Genomic DNA, 27,543 nt, shown 5'->3' with positions numbered 1-27,543 from the left:
CTCTCTCCATAAGCTTTCATCCCTCTGTTTGACATGACGCAACCAGGCACGCCCTCCTCCGCTGTCAACCAATCACAGAAGAGGACACGACAGCACGCAGCGAGCGGCACCATTTAAAGAGCTCGGGGCTAGTGGCTCTCCTGTGTTACATTAAGTAGTTAAAGTGTCACAGTGTCATAAAGGAAGGTACTGTGTAACATATTATAATATAGTGTTATTAAGAGGATGACTATAAGTATTGAATGTCACTGGTACTAAACTTTACAGGCCTGTCAAGTGTTGTTTTTCATTAATGACACTGAAATGTGCCTTTTCACAGGAGGCACTTCGACTTGTTCAAGTAGGAAACAACACAGGTGATATTAATAACATAACCATGGCTCTGTTCCTGTAAGTGTCCCAGTCAGACATGTGACAGTGAGCCTGCAACATGCCATGCACAGTACCAGGACGCTGAAACCAAAGCTGCCAAGTGGAACCATAAATTTAAATATTTACACCTGTTCGCTTTCAACTGCGCCATGTCAAAATGGCTTCCGAGAAAAAACTGTTGCAACTATAATTTCACATGTAATTGAGGAGAAATAAAACATTTATTCACTGGTCCAGGTTTACCTTTTTACATGAGACATTTTGCTAGCAGGAAAGGCACAAGTGTAAATGATTAAACTAAAGCTGCTATCATCAATATTTTTATTTTACAGTACTGAAAACACTTATAGTTAGCGACATAGCTTACGTTTTTAGCAGCTAAAGAGCTAAATGTTTTCCTCAAGAGTTAGTGGAAACTAAAAAAGAGCTTAAAGGTCGGTGAATATTGGACTTACATTTGTCAGGTGGTCAGGAACAGGAGGCATGCTAATGTTGTTCCGTATTTACTGGATGTGTCAATAGGCAACTGTTTGCTAACAAACCCGCCATATCAACTTAAAAGGTGTGTCAGCGTTGTGTTAGTAACTTCCATTGCCCCCCCAAGCCAGAAGTCAGTTACTGAAAGTTTAATGGACCAGAGTCATCATTATAATGATTAGTTACACCTGTGCTTTTCCTGTTATGATTGTAGCAGTTCTTTCAAGGAAATGAATATGGAAGTCCAAAACATCTTAACTCGACACAGCTCAACTCAAATAATGTCCACGATTATAATTTATTTACAATTAAATTTGTATCAAACAGTTCAGCTCAGAAATTTCTAATGAATTTGTTTTAAAAAATTACAGTCAGTCTTTGTGTGACTTTTAAAACAAGATGCAGTTATGACAGATATAATAAATATATATAAATATAGGCCATTTGCATTTGTTGATTTTTCATTCATTATAATGCTTTTGCTTATTATTATTCTAATGATGGAAATCAGACAGCTTGTTCTTGAGGGCTACGGGGAGAAGTTATTTTTTCTAAAAGCTTTGTTTTCCATTCACTCAAATAGTAAAACATACCAATTCGATTTCCCTTGATTTATTATTGTAGGCCTACTTATTTGACATTAAGTGTATAACCTGCATCATTAGCAGAATATATTAATTTAATTCTGAACATTTAAGCCAGTAAACTCCTCATCAAGAAGCGTAAAGTAAAACATGATGTAAAGAAAGCGAGAAGAGGAAAGGAAAAGTGGAAGTAAATGTTGTCGTGCACAGTATGAAAGAAAGAAAAAAGAGCTGGTGCAGAAAACAACTGAAAAGGACAGGATTTGATTACAGGCTCTTAAAATGGTTCTTTGTAGTCCTGCTTTGTGAAGTGGACAATAGAGGACTGTGCTTTTATCTCAAGAACCACACAATACACACACATTCTAACACTGATCCCAACCTGTAAATGCCTGCTTGATCCAACCCTAATTTAAAGGAGAAATACACCCTATAACTGTAGGTTTATTGGGATAAAATCATCTTTAAGTTGTTGTTTTTTTTGTTTGTACCTATCCACGTTTACATGTTGTGATGCAAGGACAGAAGTTCAGTAATACACACAGACACAATCACACACTGGTTTACTCATACGTGATTGTTTTTCAACTCTTGTGTGTTCTCTTATCGGTTCCAGATAACAAAGTCTGTGTCAATGACATTCCTAAGAGGACGCGTTCAATAGCAACCAGCTTTATGGCAGGGGCAAAAATTAATGCGACAGTCAGTGATGTAGTCAAAGGAGTTAGTTCGTCAATAAGAGAGAGACACAAACCTAATCTTTTGGGATTCCTGAACAGTTCATATGACCTATCTTTTCTGATTACCTTACACTGCAGCTCTCACTGAACACAGGCAGTCTCTTAAAGGTTGTGATTAATACCATACTCTCATAGTTTCTCCTTTGGAGGCAGAGAGAGTCATCTCAGACAGGCCAAGTGGGCCAACCACAAGCGTGCCAAAGTGTTGCATCACCAGTGCTGGTGTAGCTAGGCCACATTCAATCCACCTTAAAGAATTTTTATGGGGTTCGTTCCCTGTATAATAGACTCTTAATATTAATTCTGTTGTCATTTTGCGTATGTAAAAGGGTGCACAAATGTCAGTGAGTATGTTTGGTGGGGGTCAGTGTTTATCATCGTCCACACCTATGACACTAATTTCTAGCATGCCAATGTAGTTTTTGCCCTACCTGGTAAGTCAGCTGAGAACACCTCTGAAGAGGCTACTGCAGATTTTACTGACCTATAATATTAATTATTAAGGCTTAGCTTTTCCCCACCACACAATATCGCGTGCCAGCAGCAGGAGGATAGTGAATAAAACTTTAAAGTTTCAGTTTTTTCCATAATAATGTAATGTGGCTGTCCCACCAGTTACATAATAGAGCCCAACCTCCAACTGTGTCAATGACAGCTGTCGGCCCAACGTACAGTGTCGCTCAAGTGATAAAACCCTGAGATGAAATCCTTCCTTCTTTTCTCATAGATGGTAATTTTTCCAAGAAGGACAAAGTAAGTTCTCTCAATATAAGACTTTCTTCTGCAGGAGATGAGGAAGAGAAGGAAATAAGTTTGCTTTAACTAGTCCTAGCCTATAAAAGTAAAAAGAGAGTAGTAAACTACAATGTCAGGTGTCATTTAAAGTCACCTATGAATTACTTTATTTTGCATTTCCACAAGTTCAGCAGTTCTTTTTTAGTGTCCCTAAATTATGGCTATTTTGCACTATGAGCAGTCTTTACATAGTACTACCTCTCAATGAGATAAAGACAAAACATTGTTATCAGTCTCTTATGTTACATGTGCATGCAGTCTGTATTGCTTTAGTTTTCAGGAACGAGTGAGATAATGTATTGAATAAAAATGTATCTGTGATAAAACCTAAATGCATAAAAGATGTCAGGATAAATCATATGCTGATTTTCTTCAGCAATCTATTGATTATTTGATTTTACTCAGTATATGTTATTACACTTTAATGTATGAGGATATCTTTACAAGACCATGTGTATGTGACAATAAAAGTGCTGTAGTTTTGTTGGTAAGGCATTCCTAAGTATCATACCCTTGTCACAACTGTCCTGAAAAGGCTGCTTTTGTTCACTGGTACCACTTTGAGCGAGGAAAAACAAAAAGAAAAGCAGCAAATCAGAGACAGTGGGGATGGGTTGCGGTGGGGCCGTGAGCTCAGTCAACTGGCAAAGAGTTGCTCTCCATGAATAGGTGAATGGCCACCGCTCAGTAACTTCTCTGTTTATTCTCTCCCCAGTCCCCCCTTCCTTCACCCTATTGGTCCAGTCTCCCTCTCCCCCTTTATCTACATGCTTGTGCCCTCTCTTTCTCTGAATATTGCCAACACTCAGGACTTCTGCTGGTTGCCACTATGATTTCCCCCTATTCCGTGCAAAATTTTAACTTTCCAATAAGAGTCCAAAAACTAAAACTCCAACCGATGACAGCGATTATAATGCTGATCATTGCTCTGGGAAGTTAGAACTATTTATACTGGAGGCTATGGCCCCAAGAGCAAGAAAAGAGGACAAAGCTGACAACAGCTTGAGCACATTTATTAACTAGAAACAGCTCATACTCTATATTAGAGAAGTGGGAGGGGGACTGTTGGAAAGAATCTAAAAACACGGGTGTCAGAGAAACAGACCGAGAAAAGAGGGCAGACAAACTGTGCTAGACATGGTGGACTTTCGTCAGGGGGAGGAGCCATGCAGGGGTAAACACATGATGCCCACAAATACATGGATATAGAGAGATGCATGAAATCAAACACATATCTATGCACTCGTACACTCAAGGGCCTTACCTCACAGGTTTTCTTTAGCAAGGATATACAGAAGGATATACGGCCCATTATCTATACAATACACACACCCATGCAAACACTGTTATCTCTGTCACAGTGGCAGTAACATTCATGAAGATATGGAACCAAAGCTCACCACCTTGAGAAAGGCATCTGAGCCACCACAAAGAGGTGTAACTCAGTAGAGGTGAGGACAGAGAAGAGACGACACACCTCTGCAGTCAGTATGACCATTAGCTTTTAGATACTGAAAATGTGCTATGATGATGATGATGATGATGATGATGAACAGGATGTTGTTTATGTGTGGATTTTTAATGTCCAGCTCAAGTTTATGTCATTACCAACGTGAGTGTTTATTTGCTTCATTTTAGAGGAATCTGAAATTCAGCGGACACTCTCTCACTCAGATACTGTGCACACTACCCACACACGCACATTCATAATGCCTTTTTCCTCAGCATCTTCCAGGACACTGTCAAAAACACACACACCCACACACACACACACACACACTCACACTCACACACACACACTCACACTCACACTCACACTCACACATAATCAGTGTAGTTAACCATCAACAGGTCAATTCCGGGCACCCAAGTACTCAGACAGCTGTGAGAGAGGAGATGGTCTACCAAGGTCAATATTAGCCCATTATGGTGTTATATCAAAACCTTTCAACAAGCTCTGTGAGTGTGTGTGTGGGTGTTCCTGTGGATATGTGTGTGAGCTCATGTATTTCTAGGAGGTTTAGACTTAAGAGCAAGGACATTTTGGGGGAAGTGAGTACAATCTGGCTTGTCCTGTGTGAGAATTAAAGGAATGGTTTGATATTTTAGAAAATACACTTATTCTCTTTCTTGCCAAAAGTTAGATGAGAAGATCAATACCACGTCCGTCTGTTAAATATAAAGCTACAGCCTGGAAGACAGTTAGCTTAGCTTAGCACACAGACTGGAAACAGCTAGCCTGGCTCTCTCCAAAGGTAAAAAAAATCTTCTTCGCAACACCTCCAAAGCTCACAAATTAACATGTTATATCTGGTTTGTTTAATCCATGTAAGTGCAACAATTTGTGGTTCTACTGAAGTCAGAAACATCAAAAAACAACTATAGGTTACTAATTTTATTCAAATGTCAAATGCATAAGAAACATTTAAATATGTAACACATTTAATTACACAATTTACAAAAACATAAAAAAGTTTGAGTTTGAAAAAAGCACTTAATTTTGAATAAAAATTTAGTTTGAATTAAACACACTTCTGAATATTCTTAGAACTTGGTGGTAGTAATGCTTGCGGGAGAGTTAAACTTTACTGCCAGTTGATTGGCTCTTTCCCTCCCACTGTCCCAGCTCCTACATTGTCTTTCCCATCTGTGTTGCAGTAGAAGGTCACGGGGTCGGGGCCCTGTCCGAATGAGCCCCATGATTGGTGAAAAGATAAGACAGTGGTGGGCTCTCTCTGATTCGAGTCTCCACCATCAGTATTAGTGATTACATGAGAGTTTGAAGCAGCGATGTGGCTATATGTTACCACGGTGCTGGGATCTAGGACACTGGCATTGCTGGGAGTGATGGCGTTGCTATTGGTTACAGAATTGAGGACATTGTCGGCATTGCTGTTGTTGCTTGGTGTTCCGGGGAGGGCAGAGGAGGAAAAGGTCCGAGCTGGAGCCTGGGGTGGGAGCAGATTACTGCTTGGGGTTGGCATGAGGTTGGTGGAACGACTGAGAGCCAGACGCTGGGTGAGGAGCTGGTGCTGCAGCCGCCTGTCGGTCCAATCTTCCTGAGGCTGGCGGTGGATCTTCATGTGAGCATTGCGGGACTTGATTTTGTAGAACATTCTGGAGCAAGGAAGGGGTAAACAGAAAGACAGGTTTGGAAAGAAGACTTGAAAATTGATACCATCTGTTAGCTCACCCTGAAGCTAAACATGGAGATAGTTTGTGTAGGAGCTTCCTCTAGTATGAATGGTCCTACTCACTTGCCACACAGCTTGCAGGGGAAGAAGCTGGCCAATGAGGGCACTGGAACCGCCTCCTCCAGTCCAAACTGTCTGTTCACTGGCTGACAGTTGGGTGTTACCTATGAAAACAGGACCAATTGCCGTGACTGACTTGTTGAGGTGCATTCCACATTGGATAACCGTTTAAGTCACTACACAAGCCTTCACAAATATTCCAAATTCTTTCTTACACCAGGAACACTATATATTTGTTTCTATTCTATAAGCTGTTTCTATCAGGGATCAGATTGCATGACACAGTGAAGGCCACAGAGTATCCCAGCAATAAGCACATTGCTAAAGGGACAACAACAACAGGAAAAGAGAGAACAATAGAAAGAGGTTGAGAACTAAAGCAAAAGATCAGTGGGAGTCCCTGGATCAGCTGCGGCCTCTTAACAAGAGGCAAAATGTTTTTAACACTAAATCCCAGACTGCTTCTTTTAGGTGTTTCTTACATTTTTCTGCTGCTCCATTTCTGCATCTCTTTTCTCCTCCTCCTTCTGTTTTTTCTGCTTGTCCTGAAGTCTCTTGCTCAGGTAGAAAAATTCAACACACTGGCACGTGGACTTCGTCTTCACCTGCAACACACACACACACACACACACACACACACACACACACACACACACACGCAAACACCCACACAGTGAATACTTGGCACTCAAAAATTGACCTGACAGTACAACTTTTTCCATGTCTACCTCAGCAAGATTCCAAATATCATGTTAGGCAACATATTTTAGAAAAACATAACCAAACCGATGCAGTCACTGTAAACTGATATTCCTAGTCTTTTATTTTCACTGTCAGTGAGTTTTAGTGGTGGTGCACTTTTGGTAATCTCATAGTTGGGTATGGTTGAATGAAGATAACCATTGGATCTGGTAATGGCACTTGCAGCCGCTCAAATGATAGACTAGAGATGCCAGACACACAATAACTGCCATCTTAAGGCGACCGTAAAGGGACTTAATGAGCTGAAGGGGAGGCTCATGCCTCATGCTGGATAATGTGGATGACAGAACCTGCTAAACATGAGTATTACTCTGGCTTCTTGGCATCGCCATAATCAGAGTACAACTGCTTTATCAGTTACACACTAGCTACACGGTATACTGCTACAGTGTGGTTTGAACTATCTTATAATCCACAAAATATAAATATAAATAGTTGCAGAAATAGTTAAGAGTCACTTTTATGCTAGGACAAAGACAGATTAGAAAAGGAAAGCACTGAGAGGTTAATCATTATAAGATTGCAGCATAAATAACAAGCAATGCGTGAATAATAGTTATACCATTTTCTGTACGAGTGAAAACTCTTTTCCATAAGTTCCCAGAGCTGCACTGAAGAAATTCTTTTCACTGTCTGTCCAAAAGTCACTACCTACAGAGAGAGAGGAGGCCGAGGGGAAAAGAGGGCATGAGAAACAATAAAAACAAATACCAACAGGTCACCCTGCAACAAATGACTTAGTAACGCAACACCTGTGGTGAAATGGGTAAATTCCTGCAGCAACTCCACAATAACTGGTGAAAAGAAAGGTGACGATGTGTCTGACACCACTGTGACTGTCTGCTTTAACAGTGCAATGTACACCAGTGCACCTAAATGTTGTTATGTGGCGGACAGGTAACCCACCTGAGTGGACTGTACTGGGCAGAACAATGCCCACACTGTACCTTACATGGTTCTTGGTGGATTTAAAGGAAGTCAAAGAGAGAGAGAGAGAGAGAGAGAGAGAGAGAGAGAGAGAGAGAGAGAGAGAGAGAAAGAGAGGGGTGGCATGTGATGAAAGAGGCAGGAGGATTGGATTTCTACAAAGGCTACTATTGTATGTACAGTGGGAATGGTTACCCCTTTGCTGACTCACATTTTGACATGCAAACAACTGTTGATTGTTGTCACTGGAACACATTTTAGTTCATTTGACTTCTTTTCCTATTTTTGTTGAGATTTCACCTCAAAACATAATTGGGTGAGACCAGAGTTAACTCAGGTTAATTATCTATAAATCAAGCCAAAGAGTTATCTGAACACCAGGTGATAGTTTAGGAATTGTCCTTTAACAGCAGAAGAAACCCAAGAGAGTGAGGTCAAAGGTCAAAGGTTTACCAGGGTAGTGGTAGTCTCCTGTTGGCGAGGGCTGTGAGAACAGCAGCATCTCCAGTGTGGCCTGCACAGGAGAGAGGGATGGAGGAGGCAGAGAACAGAAAGATGAGGCATGCAATGGTTCTGAAGAGAACTAACTGGATATGAAAAAAGAAAGAAAGAAAGAAAGAAAGGAATGACAAAGAGTATGAGTGGGTGATGCGTGGGAGTATGTCATGGTGGATGGAGGACTGATGAAAATGATAGAATGAGTGCATAGTAAAAGAATTAATGAAGAATAAATGAAGACAGTCAGTATTACCATTGTGTTCCCCTGACAGTAGTGCAGACAGTGCAGGGCCAGCTCTGTGTTACTGCCCCCTCCTGGTAAACAGCTGGAACTACACATGGACAGCAGCTTCTCCACTGTTCATTCAGGCACACGCACACACACACACACACACACACACACACACACACACACACACACACACAAGTCGTTAGTCATGACTGACAATGAACCAAATTTTTTCAGGGTCTATCTTGTCTATCTACCCTGACATTTTCTGCGCCATTATTACTTCGAGCTATTTATTCAAAAAGCTTTATTTTACCTTGGTCTTGTGAGTTGGCCTCCAGCTCGCCCCACGGTTTCCAGAGCAACTGTTCCCTAGGGGATGCCTCCTCTGGTGACCACAGCCCTGAGCCCTTGCCACCTACAAAACAAGGAGGAAGCTCTGCCTGGAACTCACGGCCCACGTTGACATACCTGAAAGCGAGAAAGTGAAAAAGGTCAAAAATGATACAGATGTATATCTGAATGTGCATCAAAATACACACAGTGATAGACAGTCAAGCGATACATTTGCCAGTTTTTTGTTCACTCAATGTTCACTCTCGCAATGTTGAGCACCCACAGCATTTCACTTACGGTAACACACCACCCTTATGGTCTTCTTCTCCACATGCTGTTTCCTCCTCTCTATGTTGGAGAGATAAGATGGAGTAGTACAGCCCCCTCCCCCTGCGTACAGGATTGAGGAGGGGTCGAGGAGTGTAGCGGCCCCTCTTTTGACCCCTGCAGGAGTGAAGGATACTGTAAAATAGAGTTCCAGTGTAGATCGGGGAGGCCTGTTGGTGCAAGAACACAAGGAAAAAGCGGTTAGCCTTTTAGGATTAATACACAGTAATATACAAAAGCAGAAATAAAAGTTCTAAAAGACAGTATTTAGACAAGACCTAAAAGTTTTTTGGGGGGGTTGGAAGCATCTAAAACAGCAACTCCTCAAACATGTATTTTGAGCTAAATTGGTTGCCATTTTTTCTTTCACCAACTCTAAATCTGTCTGATTTACATACTGCATCTATTCAACATCTCTAAAAATAAAACCAAGACTGTGGTTTGCTGTTGGAACTAACGTAATTTCTTGACAAACAACCATTTACGTATACACCCACTACATCATCACAGCTTCTCCAGCTGTGGCGAGCGCTGCCTCCTCGCTACTCAGTCTCCAGTGAGTTTTATTGATGGAAGAGACGACAGAAGTGACGACAATGCGCAAACCTGGCAACCCCACTGTAAAAATGTGGCTTATGCAATGTGGTCGATATTCATGAGCTTGAAAAGCAAAATGTCTCTACTCTGAATAGACTTATAAAGCTTGTACTTATACTTTTCTATACATAGTAAAAGATCATTTTGGCCTGGATACTTCCTGTAACTAGAGGTTCAAACAATCAGCAGAAGTGTCCTTTCTGACTAATAAAGAGAAAGCTAAGACAAATAAAAATGGTAAAGAAAAAACAGTAAAGAACCACTGAACGTGGTGCAAGGCGGAGTTCGCCCCCATTCATTTTCCATTCATTAACGGTACATGAGCAATTTGATTTGCAAGGCATTGTAGGATTCCAGGCAACTGACCAGTGAAAAAGAAAAAGTGACTCAGTGGAGGGACTGGAAGCCTAGTGTTTGCTAGCAGTGTATGAATGTCTGTGGAGGTTCTCTTTAAGGGATCTTTTCTATGTCCCTGGCCTGCATGATTACAGGTACAAATAAAAACCAAATGCTGCTTGGCTCAAAGTCACATTACTTGTAGGAGAAAGTGCAGGTTGCTTATTCACACACATTGTGCTAATGAGCTAACTACAGGCTGGCTGTGGGTCTTTTAGTCTACAGCCGTGCTAGCAGCTCTGTGAGGCTGCAATGCTGACATCAGAATGCTAACATTCACACAATGACAATGCTTACATGCGGCTGTTTAGCAGGTATAATTTTTTTCAATGTTCTTAGCATGCTAACATTTAATCATTTGCACTGAACACAAGTAATTATTTGGCAATAAACCAAAGTAGTGGACAAAACGTTGATGTCTAAAGCAGGGGCGGTAAGAAATGCCTGCCTACCCCAGCTGCCACCCTAGTTTGGTGTCACATGCTGTCAAATTTAACACATTAATTATCACATCACATAAGTAATTTAATTAATTTTAAAAATCGAAAGATAAAAAAATTAAAATTAATTAAATTATCTGCTTGACCACTATTTAGAGTAAGTGATAAGCTTAACTTCAATGAAAAAAAAATAAATATAAAACAATTTATTGATTTCTAATTCTATGTGTGAAAATGAGTAGACGTGGCGTACTGTACCTGCAGCTGTGATTGGTTCAGATTGGCGGGTCCATTCTTTACTTTCTGGGTCACCGTGTAAGGGGCTATCTTTTCTGCTGCCTCATGTTGTTGGCCGGAAAGGTGAGATGGATGAGAGGGAAGATGGAAGGAGGAATGAAGGGATGGAGTATTGGAAGGACAGAGTGTACTGGGTGGGTGGAGCGACGTGAGGAATGGTGATTCTGGAGACTGAAGGATGTTGTGTGAGGCTAGAAAAAAGAGAAAGGGGGAGGACAAGAACAGTAGAAATTCATGATGTTGTCAGTGCTCCATAATGGTCTGTGCTGTAAAACTGCTTGATCATTTTGAGCGTGGCAGACAGTCAGACAAAACAAAACGGGGGGAAAAAAAACAAGACATCACTGTTCTCTGTGCAGACAGGAAAGTGTTACAGCAGACACTGACAGAAGGTGTTTGTTGGTTGAAAACACTATCAATTCTTGTGAAAAAGCACATGTGAACTCTAAGCATACATCCTGGATATAGCCTGCTGTATGGTAGTTCTTAAAGTTTTCACATTGCATAAAATAGTACAAAAGACGTCTTATACAAATGGTTTCATACATGAAAATCTGAAAAGTGAAAATGTAATTTGCATACGGGAAATGGGAAATTTCACAAGTTCACCTACTAAAACCCACATGTCCCGTAAATTAACATGAGGGTATTAACCTGTGGTTTTCTGTGTAAGGGGGAAAAATAAAGTTCATGTTTAAGTATACTCTCTATTTATTACTCTATTTCAGTTTTGTCTTTCAGAAGCAGTTATGGCAAACTCTAAATAAAAAATGTTATGTTCTTCTCGCTACCATGCTTTCATTCACAAAAATGCACATACAGTAGCTTACCTGTGATGTTGCCATAGTCACCGCCGTGAGAAGATCTCAGGTTTCCCTCGATGTTACTAGAAAGTGGAAACTTCCATATCATCTGGGGGGAATGGATTGACGGGAGAGACTGAAGGTGGGAAGCGAAAAACTGGAGCGCAGCAAGTGATTCATCCCCCTGGGACACTGAATGTCCGGTGCCCCCGAACGCACCGGGAGAGTCCATCTTGGAAGGCGAGTGCGAGGGAGGAGGTAGAGGTGTGGGCGGAGGACTAAGAACGGAAGACATGAGGTGAGAAGAAGAGGGGTGAGCAGGTGAAGAAGAGGAGGAGGGAGGCAGGTAGGAGTCCGAATCAAAAGCACAGCTGTGCCTTGACTTGACCAATCCAGGGCTTTCTCCTCTCTCTACTCCATAGTCCCAGATTTGTCCAGAGGAATTCCCGATTGGAATCACAGGGCATCTTCTCTTTCGCTGGGAGAGGAAAGCCTCGGAGAAAGAGTCCAGTTTCTGAATGTACGTCCCGCTGCTGAGAGGTGATCTCTGCGGTAGGCACCCCGAGGTCAAAGTGAGGCTGTCTGCTGTCCCTCTCAACCTGCCATCTCCGGACTGACTCGACGGAGAGACACTGAGCCACGGTCCTTCAACCTCAAGAGGCTGAAGCTGATCCTTGCCTGAGCCACAGCTGGACCCATAATCTTCTTCTCTTCCTAAATAATTATCACTCACTCTTGAGTCAGTCCTACAAAACTCTACGCTGCTGTCACTAAAGCTCCCTGCCGCACTTCTGTTGTAGGAAGTAGTTTGTTTAGTAAAATGGCTAACGTTAGCCTCCCTATTGTAAACTGTTTCGCCTTTAGCTTCATAGCTAGCATGAGCATAATTATTATAATTTGCTCTGAGTTTACGCCTGACTCCGTCCTCGTTGCTGCAATTCATGGTGTAAAAAACATCATTTGCGTTACTGTAGCAATCACCTTTACTATAAAAATCATCTGCAGCGCTTTCACAACTTTTCCCGTCCTCCCAAACTTGCTCTTTTTTGCTACTCCCATACCAAGGGTCGGCAAAATGGCCGCCTAACCCTCCTTCTCCGTCAAGATGGCCTCCCAAGTTAGCATCTCCATCCAAACCGCTACCACTTGTGTTAAGCAAGCCTCTGTCAACCCCACTGCTCGCCCTCCTTCCCCCAGAAGAGGTGCTGGAAGTCAGGAAGGAGGTTGTGGCTTCTTCCCCTCTACTTCCATATTGAGAGTCCAGGGCAGGCTGAGAGGACGGGTATCCTACTTCAGGGTCTTGAAGGCTGGGCAAGGTGAGGTGAAAAGATGGGCGGTGGCGATGGTGGTGGATGTTTGGGAAGGATTGGGTGGATGATCGGTCGTCCATGATGGCTCGCTGGGTGTAGCTAGAGTGCCTACAGGAGGCAGACAGAAACAGGGTAAGTAGGAACAAACAAATACAATAATGTAACATTAGCGCTTTATTTCCTTAGCTGTCACCAAACATGGTGCCTCATTAGTATTTAGATATGATTAGATGGAACAGGTGAAGACTGACAGGAAGGGGGGAGAGAGAGGGGATGACACGCAGCAAAGGCCCACAGGTCGGACTCGAACCAACAGTTGCTGCAGCAAGGACTCAGCCTTGGTACATCGGACACCAGCTTATGATTTCAGTTTACTGAAGTATATGATCAATGAGATTAGGTTACAGTAAAGGCTTCATCCCCAAGATTAACAGCTAACACCACTTTTTAAGTAGATAGGTAGATATTAAGTGCTGGGAAAACAGGCTGGTTTCAAGTAACCGGAGTAGGCAGATGCTATCACATCTCATAAATCCTCTGTCCATAAATGGTTTGTACAGAACCCTTCAAGTATTAAGGTCATTTTCTGATAATTCATACACATTTACCATATCTGCCTAAAATGAATTATGCAGGCTGCCAACGTACAGTAAGGGCACCTTCTTTATTCCAAATCAAGCTCAGATTTTTTAGCATGCGTATTCCTGTTGAGTGCCCCACAAAACAGGTGACAGATTATCCGTTGTGCTTGGAAATGTCTGCAACATAAACTGAAGAAAAATGCATTAGCCCTTGGGCCAAACTGGCAACACAGGAGAAGGAGAAGCTAAAGACAAGGTAAGTTTGCAAGCAAACGCAATGCTACGTTCAACAAAAAGCAGTGCGAGTTCATAAGTGTTTGATAAAATAATGTTTTTCTATTGTTACTGTGATTGTAATATTCATAAAAAGAATGTTTCAAGAGCACGGCAAGTTGTTAGAAATTCACTTTAAGAACAGACATACTGCAAACATTTACGTCGCGCTGCAGTAAATCTGTAAGTCTTTCGTTGGTCTTTCTTCCTCACAACCACATTCTGCTCTAAATAGGACACTGAATGAGTCAGAAAGAGAAAGAACGAAGGAAGATGAGATGAAGAGACAAATACACTGTATACGTTTTGAGGTTGTTGTTTTTTTTACCAGTCTTTGGCGCTTAATTTCCTTTTCACATATGTTCGTCTTCTGTTGTTCATGTTTTCGGGTCCTAGTTGTTCTTCTGATTTTCTTCATCGTTCTCTCTGACTTTTTTTTTTGCTTCTCTCGCCACTGTCTCGAGTGTTCTAATTATTTCCCCCTTCAGATTTTTCAACCTCTCACATAGTCCTTCCTATCTGTCTGTCTCTCTCTCTCTCTCTCTTAGCTGTGTATCTTCTGACAGCACACACACACACACACACACACACACACACACACACAGACACACGCACACACAGTCTGTCACACATAAAACAAAATGGACACAAACACGCAACCAGATACACAGACCACCAGATACATTGTCTCTTTCACAAACATAAGCGCACACACACTCACTTACGCACTCATTTACTCGCTGATATACACGTACATTCAGACACACGCGCGCACACACACACACACACACACACACACACACACTCTGACTTTCACACTCATTTGCAGGTGTCAGAGGGGACCAGCGGGTAGTGATGTTGCCTCTCTGCCTTTTCGTCGTCGTGGTAACCACATCCTGAGGAAACAAACGCTGACGGATCTCCCTCCTTTCAGCTATCTTTATCTCTCTGCCCCCCTCCTCCATCTCTCTGTCTCTCTTTCCGTCTCTTTGCCTGTCCTTATCTCTCTCTGTCTCACCATGTGCCCAACTTTGTTTTCTCTCTCTCTCTTGTCCTGCCTTTCTTCTTCCGTTTGCTGGCTTTTCATCTCTCTGCTTTCCTCAGTCTTCTTGTCCTTTCTGCTTTTTGGTGTGCATCTATGTTCTTGTCCCACCCCCTTTTTGGCACTCTTCTCTTTTATTGTTGTTCTTTTCTGTAGTTCCTTTTTTTTAAACATGCTTAGGTTACTAAAACACTCGGGGATGTCTTAAATCTTAAAGACTTTTTAATCAGCAGTTGATACACTTTTAGCACCTTCAGTTATATAAATACACATGTATTATAAAACTGCAGCCTGTAGGTATAAGGTGCTACTTTGGTTGACCTTAGTAACATTTTTGCCCAAGTAATAAGTGTGATAAAGGTGTGTGTATGTGTGAAATATCAATGTTTGTGTCTTTCAGAATGTGTGAATGTACACGCAAACATCTTTGTGTGCCTACATACAGTACATGTAGTAAGTGTATGTGTATGTGTGAGCATGTGTGTGAGAGTGTGTATGCAGAGGCGGTAGCGTAGATGTTTACCAGATCAAGATTCTCCGGCTGAGTCAGCTGACAGGAAGTGAGAAAGAATGAAACAGGAAGGAAGACGGCGACAAACGATGAGGTTCAGGGAACCCTCTAAACACCCTGCAGCCCCACCTACTCACCCACCCACTCACCCACATACACACAAAGTTTGTACCTTGAACCTTTAACATGTCAATATGCTGTTTTCTACCTTTGTTATGTCATTTAGCCTTAAAACACCCACTCAAACACGCACACGTAACCTCAAACATAACCGCTGACAGGTCCGCAGGTCTGTGAGCAATTTCAGTGACTTCTGACGCACACCCGTGCACACACAAGCCTGTTAAGCACAGACAGGACAGGCAACGCTAAAGCAGTTTAAATACAGTTAGTGGTACTAAATTGTGTGACAAGTGAACACTAATTTCCTGCATTAAAATATAAAAATACTATATTACTAAGTAGAAGCCCCAAAAGACAAAAAAATTGACATTCGAGCAAAATCCAAATAATGGTAAATTAATGATGTATGAACATATTGGCAGTATTTTTTATTGTTTTGGTGATCAGGGTGATGTTAGCTTAATGTTAACTTCTTGCAGTATTGTTAGTTGTTAAAACTGAAGCAATTCATCTTTAGAATCTTAATGATCATCATTTGTAAATTCAATTGTAGTACAATGCAGTAAACAGTACAATGCGAAATAACAGCATATGGTATGTATAACATATGGTCAACTATGAAATGTACAAATTAAATGTATAAAATCTTGAATGAAATCCTCAAGGGATGTGTCATCACCTCCCGGTTGCACGTCTGTACACCACTGGAGTTAATGTACTTCGCTACTTTCTGAATCTTGTAAACTGTGAATATTGTATTGAAAATGACAGCATCTGTTGCGAAATCAGGGACGTAAATACCTTTCTGATGAAACTGTCATTTTCACTGAGCTATGGTAACCCTGTCGAGCTGATACTAAACTTGCCCGACCCTCACAGATGCAATTTGTGAGTGACAGTTTTTGTTTTGTTTTTTTAAATGCGATACTGAAGCCATTTGTGTTCTGAGTGCAAGCAGTGCTCGCAAATCGCTTTTGTTAAACGGATCCCAGTTTGGATGAAAAGGTTTTTCGAAATGTGTTCACCAATCAATTTAGCATTATATATATTTGGATTAGGACAGAATCCTCCAACAAATCACTGATTAGTAATAGTAAAAAACTTTATCACGTGTGGTACAGTGGCCAAAGTGAGAGTGAGAAAGGAGCAAAAGTGTGTGTGTGTGTGTGTGTGTGTATGTAAGAGAGTCAGTGTGTGTAGGTGATCATGTTAATGCTGAGGTCACCTGTACAGTGTGACTACTTCTCATAGCTGGAAACCTCAGCATTAACATGCATAATAGATAATAATGTGGTGACTACACAAAGTGTCTGACACAATAACCTCAATATTAGCATACATGGTCACTTTATTTTATTGATGTGTTATATCATCTTATTCGAGGCCAGTGCAGTCTGCTACAGATAACATGACTACAGTACATTTCATTCAAATATTTTAAATCTGATGGTTTCCTGAGCTGCTGTAAAACATTTTCTGATATCAATATCAAAAAGATGATCAGCGTCGATACCTGAGCCATCTTTACATTTCTGTGGGCACACTTACAGCCAAACAACATGCAGTCGACTGACAGCAGGGAGTGAGATTCTGCTGCTCAACAACATTAGTCCTGAAAAATGTGCCTCTGAAAGGGAAGTGAGACAGCACATTTCCCCAGACACTTTTTACATTGGTCTTGATCATCCAACATGGGGACTACTTTGTTAAATTCAAACTGACAGGTTAAAAATCCTCCTCTCATTACAATTTAATCATATGTTTCAGAAGAAAATGATGGCCTTTCAAGATATTTGATAATTAAGTGCAGCGAAGAAAAGACATCACAAAAACTGAGTATAGTTTCGTGGAATAAAACCCTTCAAATGTAAGGCGTCAAATTAAATTGGTTTCTTACAGTTTTTTGTTTTTTTTACTTTTTGGTCTCTGTATCTCCAGTTCAGCACATCCAGCCTTCTTTACGCCTGAGATTCTGACATGTTCGCCTAGTTATCTGTGTCTCCCGTGTGTACGCATTTGCATACATACATTCATGTACGTAACCATGAGAAAACAGACGAATAAAAACATGTGTGAATGAAAGGATGTGAGAGGGTGGAAGGGGAGTGCGGAGGAGTCAGTATGGGGGAGACGTTTCTCTAGTTTTCTCTCAAATTAACTATAAAAAGCTGCGGGAGCAGAGGAGGGGGAAAGAAAGACGCACTTCTGGACTTTTTCTCTCAACTTTTTTTTTCTGCGAGCCTGCCTTCCGTCACTAAGAAATTAAGTGATGACTGGCGGGAACAGAGTAACAGAATAGATTAGGGAGAAATTACAGAACCAGATAACATGAGTTGTTCCCTCACAAGTCTTGTGACTACCAGCACTGAAACGATAATGCCAAGGTGTTTGTGGAATAAGCTAATGCCCCGTCAATAACCTTGTTGTTACGATGGCCCATGCTGACGCTGTAGATGTAGTGTAACGGACAGTACAAGATGGTGTATATAAAATACTGAACGCACAAAAGTGAAACTGCTACCAAACTGCTCATCACTCAAGGAGAAGGTGAAAGAGACTTTTGTTAAAAAATATAATATTTTCCTTGAATGTCTTTCATGCAAATCAATAAAGAGATGAACTCAAAAGATAGTGTACCTGTATTGCCGAATGATCCCCATTTGTTAACGAAAATCGTTTGGAAAATCAGTCATGGAAAGTGTGTTAAAGATATTATGTCTGAAACACTGTCAGACAGTATGGTAACATTTTATAAAACAAAAGCTAAATAGTAGACACAAAGTTGTATTTTTTTTAAAATATATTCACATTGAACCTGGATTTGCTTCGGTGCAGGGGAACTAATTCCTGTGTCTGAGCTATGCTTTTTGGTTTATCACTTGGAATTGCTTAGGATCAGTATTTCAGTGGTAGACACAAACATAAGATACACACCAGAGATTCACAGGGGACCCCAGGCAGGTTTGCGTGTTATGCAGAAAGAGTTGCAGGAAAGTCTGATGACTTTGATGTATTTAAAATAAAAAATAATGTGGCTGGAATTGCATATTGCATATTTTTCTTTTTAATGCATATGGTGCTTTTACAAATGATTAAATGTGCGCCTGAAACAGAGCTTTTGCGTCTAAAACAAGAACACAAGCCAAAAAAGACCCCGCTGTGCACACTTGACTGCAACGCTACACACTTCTAAAGACTGTTACAGGCTTCTTTTAAGTAAAATAAACCATTTCAGTTTGCACCACAGGAAGAGCCACCTGAAAGCATTTATAAAAAGTACACAAAATTATCGAATACAGTAATTACAACACAATGCCACATTTCTTTTTGTTCTACAATGCGTGGTTCCACAGGGAATATCACGGGACATTCTAATGTCAGTTTCACGTGATGGACCTTCATTTATTAATATACAAGGTGAAATGCGCCAAAAGTTGGATGCGCATTCTTACGTAAGACCAGGACCAAAGGGACGACCGTGTTTAAGCTGTAGTCTAAAGGTGCACTAATTGACCTAAACTGTAAACTGTAATCTCCAATAACCCATACACCAACTTTTTCAAGAGCTAAGAACGTTATAAAGCTTCCAACTTTAAATTTTCTGCAGCATCATGTTGTAGCTGTACTTAGAAATTAATGGCAACTTTACGATCATGTCCATCTATGTGGTTAACGTCCGTAATTTCATTGTGATTAAATCTGATCACACACAAAACTGCAAACATGTGACACTGCTGATACAGAACGATACTGGCAATATGACACTTTCCATTATTTTGAATTCCAAATACATGGATGCAGAAAATACCAACAATTATAATTTATTATTGCAAGGGTCTGAGTTCTGAATAAAATGATCCATTCAAAGAAAGGTCACAGAGGTCAAGGGACGGTGAACTGAAAGAATTAAAAGGCACATATTACAAATATATTAGCATAATTCATGTGACATCATGATGCTTAGATTCTTTAAGCTATCACAAAATTCAAACTAATAATGTATTTTGATGTGCAGTATTGTAAATATATAATAAAATACAGTATTGTGTATTTTTGCACTTGAAATTGGCCGCTGATACGCTGCTAAACATACTATAGTTCTGGTGAGTGCATAGGGCTAAACTGCCAGTAAAATGATTAACTCGGAGTAAACAAATATTAAATATTGCATTCAGATGCCGGATTTTGTATGCTTTAGAATAAAAGGAATTAGAGTCGATCTATTCTTCTGATAAAAATACCAGTGTCAGAAATGAAAGCTGCAACATGTCTTGGTCATTCAGGTTGTGATGAGAGCGCAGTATTTGCACAGGTCCTAATCTATGCTATTATTACTAGTATATAGACACTGGGGCCATCCCATGACCATAACCAGTTTTCCCTCAAGGACCATTAGAATTTTATTGTACTTCAAGTTTAAAGACAGCAACACAAAACCTGCAGATGAACTTCATGTTTAGACTTTTTGCGGTTAACATCATTCTACTTTTACTATAAAAGAAAATGTTTAAAAAGCTATTTTCTTGAGCAATGTGTTTCGAAGGCCACTCTTCACCCAAACAAAATTCTCAAACAATTTTGGAAATTTTGCTCAATGCAAAATAGTTAATCCGTCTAAATGCACTCCAACAGAGGACTTCCTGATGATCAGCATAGCCAGTCCTGGAAACTGGTGAGTGAGCAGTGATCAATAACCAGGCAGTGATCGGTGCAGTCATATTAAATCGGATCAACAGTGAAGAGGCAAAACGCCTTATATTAACATCTACCCACAGTCTGCTTGCTGCTAATGAGATGGATGATGGATATCATCTGCGTTACTGTAGCGTCTTTCACTCCAGGTTTCCCACTGCTGTAGCTTTACATTTTATAGTGACTTTGATGTCTGCATAACTACAGTAAAACCCGCAGTAATATAGCAATATGAAAAACGCCAAATAGGACAAAATATTTTATAGAGTTGAGTTTTTCATGTCTTATTTTTCACATCTTTAAATCAAACTGGATGAAGCTAGGATTAATGAAGAGAATTTATGAAGAAAATAACTTCACTACATAACTACAAATGGATCTAAAAGAAGTTCAAATATAAAGTACAAAATAGTAGATTTCGCAAACATTAACTCTTTTCACTTTAACACACCTAATTCACCACTGCCGCAGTCGATTGATTAGAAGTTTCATATTAATTTCAGTGGCGATCCTCTGTTTGTAGTCAAGTGATTTTAGGTTACACACACTCGATTTCCTTTCTGAACTGCACCATAAAGATAAAGGAATATTGTAGGCAATGACTATATGCCTTCAATAACTGGGTGTCTGCATGGGAAGCTAAGTAGAGAGGGAGGCCACTTAGAGGCCTACAGCAACTGAGGGGACCACAGGTTTCCACATTTGAGAAGGGAGACACTGTACACACGACAACTGTTTTCCGGATGCTTCACCGGCAGCAACTTCATGCCAGAGCAAAAAACCACTGTTGAAAAGATGTCACATGACATCTCAGGTCGTCTGTCAAAAGGCAAACCAAGTAGTTTTACAGCGTGAATGGAGTAAAATTTAGCCTTCTGGCTATCATACTAAATACCACATCAGCACCATCCTCACCCTGAAGCATGTTCAGCATCATACAGTGGGGATGCTTCTCTGCAGCCCTTGTGAAACATAAGGCCAAAGCTACACAGAAAAAGGTGAAGAATTAGACATTAATGTTGAGCAATGTTCAAGTCAAAATTCAGACCAGAATATGTGAGAGAACGTAAAATTTCTGATGACTCGCGCCGCCAGTGTTACTTAACAGAGGTTGAGCACTTTTGCAAAGAATGCGGAAAGACTGCTGCGTCAAGATGTCTATTATTGCTGCCAGAGGCACCTGCACTGCTTAAGACAGTACTAGATGGAGGTGAATTCTTATGCATTCATTTAGTTTGTGTTTTAGTCTGTTGACTACTTAGAAGCATTGTATATCAGAGGCCTGGTAAGTTAATATTACGAACAGTGGACTACTTCTTTGAATCCTCCTTGATCTTCATACGTCTCTGGATAAAACTGAAATGCACTGCAATCCATTGCAACCTTCTTCCGTTTCCTCATTTCAAGCCTTCTTCCAGACAGTGTGAAAGCCCACGAACAATGCAACTGAAGCCATTTAAAGATGAGTACTGGTAGAGCAAGAAGGCAATTCGACTCAATTCAGGTTCATCTGGATTTGATTTTCACGTTGAGCAGCGAAAAATGTTGAATGCAGATGTTTTTAACTCGGGCCTTCGTTGACACAGACGCTGAAATTCTGAATTCATGCCGTAAAAAGTAAAAAACAACAACAACACAAAAGCAGTTGTTGCTCCCGTTCTGTCTGCAGATGTCAAAGGAGGTCACCAAATCAAAGGAGGGCAAAAACAGTACCAAGAATACAAACTCTTCCTCTTCAGTTTGGCTAGACTAAATATTATACAACCTTCAAAATGACTCAAGCATTTTCAACAAAAACTGACCTATATAACTTTAATTACAGCAGGAGTTAGTAGTAGATTCTTATAAAAGCTTAGTATATTAATGGTTACATCCTATACTTCAAGGACTTCTGCTGTCATTAACATTTACATGTAAAACTGTAAGTGGGTCAGGGGGTACACACTGAGGCTCTGGTTTATCATATCAAGATATCTAAACAAGGAACAAAGTCAAGCATGCGGTCGTTTTTAAGCCTCTGTAGAAGAACATGTTTGGTGTAAGCAAATGTTGTTGCGGGTAACACTGAAATGCAACAAGTGATGTTGAGGCTCAGAGCTCAGTATTGTACAGTTTGTCATTGTCTGGTTTTACTCATGCACTATGCATTGAACTTCTTATCAATCAAGCTGATTAGATATTATCTGAGAGCACATTTTCTGATCAAAATACTCTCATTAGGACAATTTGATAGATTTCGGAAGTAAAAAAGCAGGAGAATACAGTTCATTTACAGTTTCCCTTCATCTGTCTAAGTGCAAATGTATGAAATATAATGGATATCGTCCTAATATCGACTTGCAGGCACTTATTTGTGCACAACACACATCTCAGCCCTCTAATGTCAAAATGTATCTCCCTCTTTGTGACCTGAATTGGGCAGATTTGTGAATTTTAACTGGACTACATTTACATGCTGCTATCAAAATCCACGTTCACATCTAATCATTTAACATTAGACCTATGAAACCCCTACAAATGGCCACCTTCAGATGTACATTTTATTAGTTAAGTTAGCAAAAACATGGCTCCCTTGGATAAAAGTAACTGTTAAGTGATGTCAGATAAAGAGGACTCGGGGGGGGGACAGGTGTGTTTTAGTAGTGTGAGCGTATGCTAATAATGCTAATGTTGGGTTTAAGTTTAACTTCCTCTAAACTCATCCTGAAAGACTCCTGCCTCAAAGTGCTTAAACAAAAAAACTCTCAACTGTAACAAGAGTAAAAATGAATTCTTACCTGTTAAGTTGTCATTACGGTGAGAGATCAGTGTCAGTGGCAGTGAAATGCATGTGTCTATGGTTTGCTGGTAGGTAGACATGTGTGAGAGAAAGGGGGAGGAGAGAGAGACTGCGAGCGAGAGAGAGAGAAAGAGACATGCAGTTTCATCAAAGATTATCGGCCACTGTCGTTCTTTCAGTTGATTTCAGCCTTTCATCCACCTTGTCATAATGCCACTGTGTGTGTGTGTGTGTGTGTATGTGTGTGTGTGCGTTCAGGTGTGTGTGTGTGTGTGTGTGTGTGTGTGTGTGTCAAGCTGTGTCATAATGATGCTGGAAACAAGAGAAAAACACCCTAGTGTGTGGCTTCAACCTCTCTCACACACACATTCACACATACATACACACACACGCACACATGCACTCATACACACACTTTCAGTTTGAGTAGGTGTTTTTTTTTCACCCCCCTCCATCCCTCATTTTCTCTTATGGTCTCTTTTGGTTATACATGCACATGTACAAAACAAAAGTATGTAGTATATGCTAATATCCAGCGCGTCTCTCATGTACGTTCAGTGTCGGTGCAGATATTCACATTTTTGTCTTTTCACCCTACCAGAAAAACAAAGACATTTATTCTCTTCCATGACGGTAACACGGTAAATATGTAGCTACAGCCAGCATATGGTTATCTTAGCATAGCACAAAGTAGTGAGACTGGAAGTAGATGATAACAAAATGTGCCTAAGACACCTTTAAAGCTCAATAATTAGCTCATTTGGTAGAAGGCTTGTTTAATCTGAACAAAAACTTCCCCATTTCCAGCCTTGAAGCTAAGCTCAATATGTCATGCTAAGCTTCTCAGCAAGAGAACAAATAAGTGTAGTTCCCAACATGGCAAAATATTCCTTAAAGAAGTCTCCTTAGTTTTACCTTTTGTTCCATTGCCTGAAAAATGTACATTTTAGTACATTTTTAGCTAAACATACCTCGAGTGCAGGCTCTGAGGTTAGCTAGCGGAGCAGGAGTTAGCAGGAGAGGTAGATGTTCGGACTGGGGTACGGACAGAAGAAACAGAGAGGGTTTGAGAAAGAGAATAATGGGAGGATGGTGGGTAGGTTCATGTACAGATTTAATAAAACAAGCTTAAATTAAACATAATATATTATTAATGAGCTTTAGAGCTGATGGTCGGCAGATCTTGTTACCTGTAGACAGAGCCAGGGAAGCTATTTCCCCCTGTTTCCAGTCTTTATGCTAAGCTAACCAGCTAGTGGCTGTAGCCTGATATTAAACAGACGACAGTGCTTTCAACTCTCACCTAACTTTCAGCAAGGAAGTGAATATGCATATTTCCCAAACTGTCAAACAATTGCTTTAAGGACGGGGGTTTTCTCCACTACTTCATTTCATCTTGAATCTAGTCAAGACATTCACTGTCTTGGTTTTGTTGTTATATTTTTTTATGCTCCTGAATTAGTTTGCGTTGAATTAAATTACCACACAGCTAATCCGGGGACAGTGTTTAAGCACAGTGAAACATTATGTATTTTTACTGGAATTTTTTTTTTTTTTTTTTTTTTTTTTTTTTTTTTCCTAAAAAAAACCCAAACCTTTAACCCATAACACATAAAAAAAAATACAGGAAACAGTAAAATAAAGTAAAAATTCATATACTTTTTAAGGAAAAGAAAACATAACCCAAACCAGGAGCTACTCTAGACCGATCCCCTAAGTTTCTATCTGATGAAAATTGGATCAGATAGAAAAATTTCTCTAAATAAAATGTTCCTCCGCGTACCTGATTCTTCCAAGGTGGAGGGCAACTGACAAGTCATTTAGCTAGCGCTGCACTGAAGGTGGTTCTGGTGTTTTCCAGTGTTGTAGTATGTTGTCTTTGCTGTTCTAAAGCCATTAGCAGAGCAGAGGACATATCCAACCCTTTCAAGACTGAACAGGAGTAACAGCCACACTCTGAAGCACTGATACTAATCGCTGATAGGAGTTCAGAAACAAGGTAAATGAGTATAACCTGGCTTGAAACTAGACTTGAGATGCCCCTGATCAAGGCACAGCACCTCAAAATGTTCCAGAAGAAGGGCATATCAGCCAACAGCTCATAATGTCGTGAATGTGTGAAACTGTATAAAGCGGGGTTTTGGTTAAACACTGTCAGCCCAAAACCACAGAGAGACAAACATTTATTTGGTAATGAAGCTGCCATGATCATATATGTAAAGAGTTATATAAAGAATATTAATTGGTTAAGTTAGTGTCAGTATATTGAGTAAGATTTTAATATACAATTTCTTGTTTTCACTCAGAGGTTTCAGGTTTTCAGAGCAGAGGGCTTTCCATCATGCAGTGACAGGTAAGAGCTGCTTACATTGGTGCACTTCAGTGTCAAACATCATTGGTGACTCTACAGTGCTCCTTGAAAGCCGATGAAAGGTCATGTATCTTCATGTCACCATGATGTAAAAGGTGTTATATGTGTGTGTCAGACTCAGACTGAGAGTCAGTCATGAGTGTGCATGGCGGTGGGTGAGATGGTGGTTGGGTTTCGCAGCGGCGTGGGGTGCACAGAGAGGTGCCGAGACGGGCTCTGATTCCCGGTATCATCTACTTGAAACCTCCCCTGTGATACCACAGCGGCACGGCGGCCCTGTATTGTATCAAGACCCTGAAACTCTGCTGAGAATTAACTTGGGTTCAGCTGTTATAGGGGCTGTTTGACATTTTTATCAGAGGCATGGTTTTAAATTGGTGCTTTTGAATGAGAAATGGACAGGTTTTATGACATTAAATTATGCGTACGAGTATAATGTAGGCTGGTCAGAAATCAACTTTTTTTAACTTAAAAGATACAGAGTAATGGTTGAATGTTAATGGACACATTTTTTCAAGTTTGGTTGCAAGTGTAGTTAGTTACGCACGTTTTAGTTTGTCCGTTTGTATATTTGGTGTGGAGTCAAGCATTTTGCTTAATCCCACATGGGATCACAGGACAATATAAAAGATTAAACATCAAAATTCACAGCAAGACATCTTCAAGTACAACATTTTCAAAACCAAAAGAAACCATTAAATACGTCAACATTATCATTCAAAAATGTAAATATAGATATAAATAAATACAATATCATAACCAATAGTGCTTATTATGCAGAATGCCCTCTTTTAAAGTGGAATATTATATTATTTGACTTTCTTTTATTGCTGATGCCATAATGTATAAACAACGTTTTTATGTTTATGTTTATGTATGTTTCTGTGAAGGTCATGTGTATAATGCATTGTAAGCACATTCATAAGACATTATAATGCATTTATCAGGCTTTATAACACTCTATAAATGTTTATAATCATGAATGACAACGTATAAGAAGGTTTATTAAGTATTGTAGTATAGTTGTGGTAGACATAATGTATTGTAAGTTGAGCCTTCATAATGCTGTATACCTCCATGTTAAGGCTACAACACGTCCCTATTTGCTACCTTTGCTGGTATACTATCATACAATTGTTAATAACCTTATACAGTGCTGTTACTTTACTTAAAGCTCATAAAGTCATGCTATAGCGTATTATTGATGTTATTATTGATGTGACATTATTCCATTTCAGAAATGTAGAATTTATGATCTGTTATGATACGTAGCATTTCTCTATATCTTTATAACTAAAGTTATTGTTGTTACCATGTTCTGTTTAACCCAGGACTCAGATTCTTCTTTCAAACACTGTCGTTACTTCGGCATAGAGATGAATGTGCACTATGAATGTGAACTCATAATAATAATAATTTCTCCTCGTAATACTTTTTAAATCTTCATATAAATTGCCATGCATTATTATCAACTTTTATAAAGATTTTAATAAAGCTATAATGCATTTACAATGTCTTGTGAGTGTGTTTATAAAGCATTATAGACATGAACTTCATAGAAAGTGTTGGCAAATGGGGTTTGAAGTGGAGCTAATTTTGTCTTTATATACTGGGTTGGTTGATAAATAACTATCATATCTCAAAAGCTGATGATATGTTTCAGATCTAAAATTAGACAAATTAGGAAAAGTTACTCATAACTACCGCTGCCAGATAAAGTACAGTTCTCTGAAATGCAGTGAAGTGCGGTAGAAGAAATAAGAAGCATAAAATAAAAAAAACTACAATTATGACAAAATTGTACTTAAATAACTTGAGGAAGTGTATTTTGTTATTTTCCACAGCTGAGTGAACGTAGAATTGCTGTTTAATGTCAAGCCAATTACTGAAATGACTTAAATTCATGTGAGATTAAAAGTGTGATCTGGTGTTTTTCTAAAGTAAAATTGTCAAATCTGGTCAAACCGTTTTGGTTCACAGTAACGGGTCGTCTTCTTCCCTTCTCTTGCTCTCCTTCTGTACCATTC

General features: G+C 40.0%; 1 protein-coding gene across 2 annotated transcripts; it reads right to left on the bottom strand.

The window, feature by feature from the left end:
* Nucleotides 1-5,348: 5,348 nt before the first annotated feature.
* On the bottom strand, nucleotides 5,349-23,356 carry si:dkey-19b23.10 (transcriptional-regulating factor 1). Of its 2 annotated transcripts, none has more exons than XM_051429220.1 (11): nucleotides 23,144-23,356; nucleotides 11,862-13,252; nucleotides 10,993-11,222; nucleotides 9,272-9,471; nucleotides 8,955-9,109; nucleotides 8,663-8,766; nucleotides 8,365-8,425; nucleotides 7,547-7,635; nucleotides 6,705-6,827; nucleotides 6,226-6,326; nucleotides 5,349-6,085 (listed from the first exon to the last, which is right to left on the bottom strand). In XM_051429220.1, the coding sequence occupies exons 2-11, from the start codon at nucleotides 13,222-13,224 to the stop codon at nucleotides 5,554-5,556; spliced, it is 2,958 nt and encodes a 985-aa protein (XP_051285180.1). In that variant the 5' UTR covers nucleotides 13,225-13,252; nucleotides 23,144-23,356; the 3' UTR covers nucleotides 5,349-5,553. The 2 variants fall into 2 exon arrangements, with proteins under 2 accessions (XP_051285180.1, XP_051285179.1); XM_051429219.1 differs by lacking the exon at nucleotides 23,144-23,356 and adding an exon at nucleotides 14,327-15,103.
* Nucleotides 23,357-27,543: the final 4,187 nt, after the last annotated feature.

The sequence above is a fragment of the Dicentrarchus labrax genome, unplaced genomic scaffold, assembly GCF_905237075.1.
Source record: "Dicentrarchus labrax unplaced genomic scaffold, dlabrax2021, whole genome shotgun sequence".
Lineage (NCBI taxonomy): Eukaryota > Metazoa > Chordata > Actinopteri > Moronidae > Dicentrarchus > Dicentrarchus labrax.
This window is presented reverse-complemented; position numbering and strand designations above follow the sequence as displayed.

Excerpts from the sequence above, each read along its gene's own strand:
- si:dkey-19b23.10 (XM_051429219.1), bottom strand. The coding sequence starts at position 14,379 with ATGAACAACAGAAGACGAACATATGTGAAAAGGAAATTAAGCGCCAAA. Across the intron at positions 9,110-9,271 it reads CATAAGGGTGGTGTGTTACC|GTATGTCAACGTGGGCCGTG; the intron begins GTAAGTGAAATG and ends TCTCGCTTTCAG. Across the intron at positions 6,327-6,704 it reads AAATGGAGCAGCAGAAAAAT|GTAACACCCAACTGTCAGCC; the intron begins GTAAGAAACACC and ends CTGTTTTCATAG.